This window comes from Medicago truncatula, chromosome 1 (assembly GCF_003473485.1).
Source record: "Medicago truncatula cultivar Jemalong A17 chromosome 1, MtrunA17r5.0-ANR, whole genome shotgun sequence".
NCBI lineage: Eukaryota > Viridiplantae > Streptophyta > Magnoliopsida > Fabales > Fabaceae > Medicago > Medicago truncatula.
In genome coordinates this window covers 12,966,835-12,976,197 of record NC_053042.1, presented here as the reverse complement: position 1 = coordinate 12,976,197, position 9,363 = coordinate 12,966,835, and the positions used below count along the sequence as shown (strand labels likewise).

Here is a 9,363-nt window from a genome sequence, read left to right as displayed (position 1 = left end):
ACCACATACATCATTAATTGAATGAACCTAAAAAATCAAATTTATTTATATTTTAGAACGGAGGGAATACATGGGTAGAGATATTTATTGATGCTGGTTGCGAGACGATGGACTAGGTTTGCAATCACATTGTCGGCGCATAATGTCACTCTATTAGCTAATTGTGAGATTATAGAAGTTAGGAAATAATGTGGAAAGACATTAGAGTATTAACATCTAACATCCATCTATTTATTACATTCAACACTTTTAACAATCAAAATTCTATGAAGCACCAACACTTTTTAGATTATGCGTATTTCGGTGTCGGACATATGTCATGTCCAACATTGACACAACACCGACATATATAATTACATTGAATTACGTAATTTACGTAAATTATTAGCGGTGTCGGCATCTTAGTGTACGTGTCGTGTCTATATCCGTTCTTCATGGAATCAAATTTAATAGTTCATTAAAAAAGTTTGTGGTTCGAATTCTAAATCTTTGATACCACAATTAGCACTCATCAGAAGTCTTGATGCTTATGATATCTTCTTTGACATACAGTGTAGGAAGATGTGAGGCCTGAATGTCACACAAAGTGGCGTTCCTTTAAGAAAACAATCATGTTTGAGGAGTTTGTGCTGGCCGTGGAGTGACTAGGAATTTCCATGTGCATATTCAAGCCATGAATGAAAACTGTAGCAGCTCGTTGAATCGCCTCAAAACTCAACACAAAAAACAGTTAAGAGAATTTGCAGTGTTAATTGAAACTCAAACGATTGAGAGTTACAACCCAATTGAGAAACGGTAGGCATGTAGTCACGGAAAGAAAGTGGTGAATCGCACGATTAGGAACAAGGATGTTGTGATCGTGAAATTGGAGCAGAAACTATGTTCAAACAAACCAAACTGGAGAGGAACTCATAAAACATTACAAACAATCATATAGTAAAAATCCAAAGGTTGATCATGATGTTGCTTAGATTCAAATGAAACATAGAAGTTTACAAGAACAAAATACAAAGCTTAAAATCGTAGAGCTAAACATCTAGCACTTGAAAGAGCAAAACAAAGAAAATGTTCAATTAAATAGTACCTTAAAGAACAATAGAACAAGCAGCTAAGGGATTTTTTCCTACAATTGAAACATCAAACACAAACTTGCTCTCATCAATCAACTTAAAGAGAAGAGTATCTCCAATCTCCACTTTGCATTCTTTTATGAATTGTCTCCAACCTCCAGAGAATCTATAACCATGAATACTATCATAATAATTCACTTTTACAGACCATGATCGTCCCCCCATTTTCAACTCCAGAAAGTTTTCATGACTTCCTCTTTTCATAAACTCCTTTGGAACATTCTGCAAATACAAACAAAAATATCATGCATATATGTAGTTCTAACATCTCTATCTATATATTAACATTTTTTTTTGACAGAATCTATATATTAACATAGTAACCATATTTTATGTAATTAATCGTACCGAGTATTTGGAATACACATCAATCTTGAATGTTTTAGGTTTCTTCACATTATCACCTTCTGAATCTGGAGAAACACAAAATGTTAATATATAAACTGATTTAAAAAAAGGTCTATAAATTATTTAGAGATTTTTAAATATGCCTTAGAACTTAAAAAATTAAAATGATGTCCTTAAACTTATCAATAATTTGAAATAGGCAATGACTGAGTTAAAAAACTTAATCGAACCCTAGAACTTTGAATTAACTTGTAAACACACATTTAAAAAACTTAACATTATTTCAAATTCATTAGGGCATAATCATAGATAATTTAATATTTAAGTTTAAATATACACTAAACAGCTAAAAACATTTAAGTTCAAAGACTTAATCAATTATTCAGGGATCAAATTAGAAAATAAAAGTTAAGATAAGTTGGAAGAATACTTTCAAGATGATTTGTTGGGCAGCTCCTAGAAGTTCCTTTAAATTCTTTTCTCTTTGAATTATCACCACAAGAAGAGGTCCCTTCTTTATAACCTATAATTGGGATCAAAGAATAAGAAGTTGGAAAAAAAAGACAAAAAATAGTGAATTTAAATATGAAATAAAAGAATTTTTAATAACAAAAAACGAAAAACCTTGAGATTTTAATTTCTTTGAGCTTGATTGCTCCCTTGATGGAGTAATAGTAACGGTGAATGAAAGTGGTTCTCTTTGAGTCATCACAAATTTACATTCATCACCAACCTGTAAGTTATATTTTTGGTTAAATGATTTCCAACCAGTAGTCACAAGAGATCTTCTTTTGGCTTCTTCAAACGTCACATTCACTTCCATAGTCTTGTCCTCACCAACTCTTAAATTTGCAATCCCTTTAAATTTGTTCAAGTGTGCTCTTGAAAAATTACATGGTATCACCTGTTTCAATTCATCATGTACAACAAATTATTAGAGATTAGTGGATTTTATTTTTGGAAACAATATATTAGTGTTAATTAAAGCCAAAATTAGTAGACATTTTTAGATGGTAAACTTACCAACATATTGCTGCCATGGACGTAAGATTTTGACAATGTAACATAAAAAAAGGGATTCTCATTATTGTCACTCTCATTAACAACTTCAACCGGTGAGCAATTTTTAGCTTTCTTAATCATGCCTCCACTGTCCTTACCTGCAAAGTAAATATACTCATCATTAAAAATTTCCTACTTTAGAGTTCATTTGCAACGTATTAGAAAAAGTAATTTTACTAGAAACAAGTCTACATTATTTATATATCATGATAAAAAATAAAATAAAAAATGAAGCCTACATTTTTTTATATATCATGATAAAAAAAAAAAAAAAATCATATCATCAAGTTTTAAATAACGGTAGCGGTCGCGTATAGGATTTCCTGATTTTGGCCGTTACATGTGTTGGGATAAGGATTGCAGTTGTCGCGGTGTGAATTAGTCACAACATTGCACAACTCTTAAATAATGATAGTAACTTAAATAACTTAAACTAGAGAAAGATTTGAAGTTCTAAACTAGATAAGGAGATAAATTATGTAATTTATGATCAAATATGTATTAAAAATGAGAAATGATATTTGTACAACCATTTTTGTACAACTTTCGTACAACCTTCTCTCTCATACTCACATTATCTTCTTATTCTCTCTTTATTGATTTTGACAAATAAAAAGAGAACACAACAAGGTTGTCCCAAAAGTTGTATCAAAAGAGTTGTTCAAATATCACTACTCATTAAAAATATGATTTTCATCGATCTCAACTGCAAAAAATATCCAGATTCTATGTCTATTGTCATAAACGACAATTTTTTGTGGCTGTAACGGTATTTCGTCGCAGCTGTAACGATGTTTCGTTGTGATTTTTGTTCACTCCATAAAAACGGTCAAAAAACGGTAACGTCCACTACCTATACCTTTTTATCGCAGCCTTTTTCTCGGTAACGAACCGTTTTTTAAAACCGCATATCATATTTAAAAAATGACTAATAGGAAAAGTTATTCAAAACACCTTTCCCCTCCTTTTGTTTTTATCATTTTAAATTTATTTTGGGGTTGGCTAGCACCTTCACTATCACCCTTTTGGTTTATTTTAAACAAAAAAGTTTCAAGATTCACTACTAAAAAAAGCAAAATTAGAGAGAGAAATTGGTGACGGAAAAAATAAAATTTCTCACAAATTCCTTGGTCGCAAAGTTTAGTGACTGAATTAGGGAGAGATTTCACGTTTTCCCTCTCAAAATTTCCCTCACTAATTTTTGCTTTTTTAGTTGTGATTTTCAGTTTATTCAAATAGTAATCAAATGAAGAAAAATTCATTAAAATAATTAAATTTTTGATTTATTAAAATAGTAATATATAAAAATTCAATATTTTAGTTTAACTATACAATAAACAACTAATATTTAATCAATTATTGGTAAATTAAGGGACCAAATTAAAAAAATAAAAGTTTAGATAAGTTAAAAGAATACTTCCAAGAAGATGATTTGTTTGGCAGCTCCTAGAAGTTCCTTTAAATACTTTTCTCTTTGGATTATCACCACAAGAAGAGGTCCCTTCTTTATAACCTGGTAATTGGGATCAAAGAATAAGAAGTTGTAAAAAAAAAAAAGTACAAAAAAAAAATATAGTGAATTCAAATATCAAATAAAAGCATTTTTAATAACAAAAAAGGAAAAACCTTGAGATTTTAATTTCTTTGAAATTGATTGCTCCCTTGATGGAGTAATAGTAACAGTAAATAATAGTGGTTCTCTTTGAGTCATCACAAATTTACATTTATCACCAACTTCTAAGTTATATTTTTGGTTAAATGATTTCCAACCAGTAGTCAAAACAGATCTTCTATTATTATCTTCAAAGTTCACATTCACTTCCATAGTCTTGTCCTCACCAACTCTTAAATTTGCAATCCCTTTAAATTTGTTCAAGTGTGCTCTTGAAAAATTACTTGGTATCGCCTGTTTCAATTCATCATGAACCACATTTTATTTATTAAAAAGATTAGTGGTATTTTATCTCTCTCAAAAAAACAAAAAAAAACTAATGCCAAAATTTGGAGACATTTTTATCTAGTAGACTTACCATCCTGCAGCCATGGGCATAAGATTGTGGCAATGTAACATTAAAAAAGGGATTCTCATTATTGTCACTCTCATTAAGAACTTCAATTGATGAGCAATTTTTAGCCTTCTTAGTCATGTCTCCTCTGTCCCCATCTGTAATATACTCATCATAAAAAATTTCCTACTTTAGAGTTCATTTGCTACATATTAGAAAAAGTAATTTTACTAGAAAAAACTCTAGATTTATTTATATATCATGATAAAAAGAACTCACCTGAGAATATTGGCTGGGTAGTATACAAATCCACACTATTTTTTCTCTTGCCATTTTTTATTGTCCTTTGAGCTTGAAGGGGTATTTCACCTTCACCTAAACTCTTATCACTATCACCACTCACTTCAACTCCTTCTTTAGCTTCAACAACTTCTTCAACAGATTTTATATTGGAATAGTTTATTTCCAAAGTATTGGCACCAAATATCTTAACCTTGAAATATGATCCACCTATGTATTTAAAAGTTAAGAGATATCCATATTTCAGAAACTTTGCAAAATTTTCCCAATTTTTTTGAAACCAAATATCACCATTACTCTCCACCCAAAATATTTTTTGTTGAACACCGTTTGGAAATTGAAGGAATATTGGGTTTGATATTCTTTTCCAAAATTTCTCCACATACTTCTTGGGAATCCTCTGCAACAAAAATTTCAGAAAGATATTAATATTTTCAAAAGCAAACACACATAAATGCAACATTTTGTAAATATTGAGTGTACTAATAATTAATGTATATGCTTACAAGCTTCTTATCATGCAATATTATCCTATGAAAATCGGGGATATTTTTAAATGACATTATGAATACGAAGAAGTTAGAAACAATGCTTTTTTTTATTATTAAGACGAAGTTAGAAACAATGCTAGTGTCTCTAGGTTTGAGCACGAACTAATATAACGTTATAATATCCACACCAAAAATTTTCAACTATTGATTGACTAATGACTACTAATGGTCGTTGTGTCTTTTCAGTGGTTACTACTATTTAAGCTAAATTGCATTTTTGAGAAACTACTTAATTGGGTACAGGGTTTGATCATCTGGTTTGAACACATATACATAATTGAAAAATATAGAGAGAGAAAATAATTAAATAATATTTTTTTAACAAAATAAATAAAATATATACTTTTGTGTGTGGGTGCCTAAATGGTGTGTCTAAATGCTTGTGTCTAAGCAAGTCTTTCTCCATCTTCTTTTCCTCTTCTTCATCTTCATATCATATCCATCAACCTTCAACAACAAAAATTCCAGAAAAATTCTAAACGAAAATGAAGAAACCTTAACGTTTTTGACACCTAAGACAACAATTTGGCCCCCCAAAATTCCCCATAGTACAATACTATCCAAGATTATCACCAAAATCGGCCGCCGAAATTTTACAAGAGGAAAGGTAGAACAAGGCACTCAAAATCGGCCACCGATTTCTCAAATCGGGGCCCGATTTTGCCAGCTTCAGAAACCTTCAATTTCAAGGAAATTTCAACAGAAATACACACCTAACAGTTCCAATGGCCAAGAAACTTCCAAAACGAATCCTAAAGAAAATAATCATAAACAATTAACGTTAATTATTAAATTTTAACATGGAATATAGAAGATGTTAAGGATTCCATGCATGAATTCATGAACCCTTTATTTTCATAACCTACCTCAAAGACCCGTGACACCAAAAGTAGCTAACTTAGAATTTATACACAAGCGAGGGAAAATGGAAACACCTTTAGTTGCTATAACGATTGCAAACTCTCAAAACTTCCTTCCTATAATCCTAGCTCATTTGCTCTAATGTACCCCGATTCTTGAAACCCTGATCTCCAAATTATTCCTCTTTGTTTCCAATCTTCAATCCTCCTTACTCTAAGCTCTTGTTCAGCCATATAATCAATTATTGATAAGTGTTGAAATCATTTTAATTTACATAGCAATTATTAACCTGTTTTGCTAGTGATCTATATATATAAAAACCCTCAATTCGTTGTAAATATTTAACAATTATATTTTTATGCCAATAAGCTACTATTATTTAGTTTCCATCGTATTTTCTAGGTTTTGGAATTAATTTACAAAGAAGTAAAGACTTCGAGTGTAAGGTAATTCACTAGGCGAGATAAAGGGGAGCAAAGTCGAAGAGTTACAGGAGATTCTAGGCAAATTGAGTCGTTAGGCGAGCTGAAAATGAGGAGTTACATGGAGAAAATCACGAGAAGATTCACTAAGAGAACAACATTTCGCCCATCGATGTGAAATGGTTTAGTGACTTTGAAAGACCAATTGGCTTTTCCCTTAATTTGAAGAAACCTTGATTCGTTGGACGAGCATGAATTAACCCAGTGAAACTGCACTTTTCTAATTAGTATAAATATACTTGTAAACATGATTTTTATAGACTTTTACACTATCATTCTCTTTTTAGAGAGAGACAGACTCAGGGAGAAGTTGTGTTTCAACATTGGAAGTTTTGATTTAAGTTTTTGGATGTACTTCCATCTTCAATCTTCATCTATTTGTTATATATTTCCTCAATGGGTAACTAATTATCTATGTGTTAAAATTATGATTATTTATCTAAAGTTTCAATGTAATGCTGTTGATCTGGTTGGTTATATACAATCTACTATTCATTATGTTCTTTTGTTGAATTATGTTCTTAATCCTTTTACTGACATGCATTTCAAAAATGATATTTTGATTTAAAAAATGTGAGGCATCAACTTTTCATCTAAGTGATCTAAATTAAATTATGTGTAGATAATAAAGCCTGGACATAGGATTATGTCTGCATTCGAACACACTATCTGGTCATATGTCATCGATTCAATTGACAATTGTTCTTAGCATCATAAGTCAATTGAAAGAACGGATTTCACATCATTTGTCGGACATGGAAACGTACGATGAGGGATATGTGGAGATATAACTGAATTTCAGAAAGTATATATTCAATCAAGATGGTTGATTAATGAATAGCTGACGACGTCTGATCCCAACACAATCTTTATTTGTATATGAAATTTACGTTATAAACTGTTTACTCAAACAAACTCTTTTCAAACCTCAATTTAGAATAGTGTAAAACCTGAAGTGTCAAGGCTAGTGCACAATCCCGGAGGATTCATGTTTAATATATTTATTTTTTTGGTAAAATACGATCTACTTGTTGTTGCGTGAAGGATAGTTAAATCATTCTTTTATCAAATGACGTCGTTGTCGAGGGACTGCGTCAACTTAGTTTAGACAGTGATTGTTTACATTTATTTTGTGTTCGTACATAGTTTTATTTTTCTCTGTTCTGTGAAGTTCGCAAAGCGAAATCTCTTCACATAGCAAATTGATCATAACTTGTAATATTTTAGTTTAACCTATTCTGTTTTATTTTTTATTATCAGCTAAACTTGGCTACTATCAGCTGGTATAGCTTTATGGTTTCCTTGTATGTGAGGTAAAACTATGACTGATCAACTTCTATTTGATCTAGAGAATGAGAGAATAGCTAGGAAACGCAACAACAAGGCGACAAAGAAAAGACTGCAAGCACTCCAGCAATCATCAATGCAATCTTCCAAAGCCGCCATCATGGAAGCATACCATGAAATTCTTACACTAACATCAGTCTGAGACGGTTTGCATGACCAACTAAATTGGAAAGCAATTAACGTCGTACGGAGATGAAGACGGGCATTCTTCAATTGCTGCATCCCAATCCATTCACAAGAATGGACCATGAAGGCCCCATTAACTATCTTGAAAGATTTATGAGATAGTTGAATCCCTCGGCGCCTCAAACATCGAGAATAGAACTTTTGCACGAGGTTGACTCCCCCACTTACTTTTCGGACGTTTCAAAGATTGGTACATAGACCAAACAACAACAACAACAACTCTGACAAATTGGAACACTTTAAAAGATAAGTTTATTGGAAGATTATTTCCTCGGAGCATGATTTATTATGCTATGCCACAATTGATGTCTTCACTCAAAGCTCCAGTGAAATATTGTGTGAAGCATGGAAACGATACAAATTTGTGCTCCTTATCTTTAGAAAATAGTCTTCAGCAGCAACATAAACTTTTGCTATAGACACCACAAAGATGATTGACATGTTGTCGATGATCAAAAGTCAAAGGTCAAATATCCAAAAATGGACTATATTTTTGAAAAAAAAATGACATTTTAATTATGTGATTCAAGCATACAAACTAAACTAAGATATTCGTCAACTTTAAACGAGTTGAACTCAAACTAAAAAAAAAAATATTGTGTCAAACTCAATTTAATTTGAACTAAACCAATTGTAGTTTAATCTAACAAAATATGTTAATTGAAATATAATTTAATTTCGTTAAATTCAAGTTCTTTTTTGTTTTTGAAATTGTGGCAAATTGAATTCAACAATGACTATCCAAAGAACAACTAGGTTTTTTCTAGTCGCATTCCAAAAATATTTTGTTAAACTCAATTTAATTAAAAATTTGATAATAATATTTAAATTGATAGACTAAAAAACATATCAAATTATTTTAGATTAATGTAAAAATTTACATGAAAGATCTAAATGATATAAACTTACAATCTAATTGTTATATTTAAAAAAATATGAATACAATAAAACAATATTAAATGGTGTAACATTACTTTAGTGTGTGTGTAATATCAATCAACACGATAACATATACATAATATCAATCAACTCATGAATCAAATTATATACAACTCAAATTCAAGTTATTTAATTAATAAACTTAATGTTC

The 9,363-nt window shown here is 30.7% G+C and overlaps 1 protein-coding gene across 1 annotated transcript; it reads right to left on the bottom strand.

Moving 5' to 3' along the window:
- Positions 1–968: 968 nt before the first annotated feature.
- Positions 969–6,491, bottom strand: LOC120578011 (putative B3 domain-containing protein Os03g0621600). The gene is made up of 12 exons (XM_039830091.1): positions 6,406–6,491; positions 6,111–6,149; positions 5,233–5,246; positions 4,826–5,056; positions 4,571–4,704; positions 4,167–4,446; positions 3,958–4,053; positions 2,502–2,638; positions 2,103–2,382; positions 1,909–2,001; positions 1,479–1,543; positions 969–1,352 (listed from the first exon to the last, which is right to left on the bottom strand). Exons 1-12 carry the CDS (start codon positions 6,489–6,491, stop codon positions 1,086–1,088), a joined length of 1,722 nt encoding a protein of 573 aa, XP_039686025.1. The 3' UTR covers positions 969–1,085.
- Positions 6,492–9,363: the final 2,872 nt, after the last annotated feature.

Excerpts from the sequence above, each read along its gene's own strand:
- LOC120578011 (XM_039830091.1), bottom strand. The coding sequence starts at position 6,491 with ATGGCTGAACAAGAGCTTAGAGTAAGGAGGATTGAAGATTGGAAACAA. Across the intron at positions 6,150-6,405 it reads TCAGGGTTTCAAGAATCGGG|GATTCGTTTTGGAAGTTTCT; the intron begins GTACATTAGAGC and ends TATTTTCTTTAG. Across the intron at positions 1,544-1,908 it reads CCCAACAAATCATCTTGAAA|ATTCAGAAGGTGATAATGTG; the intron begins GTATTCTTCCAA and ends GTGTTTCTCCAG.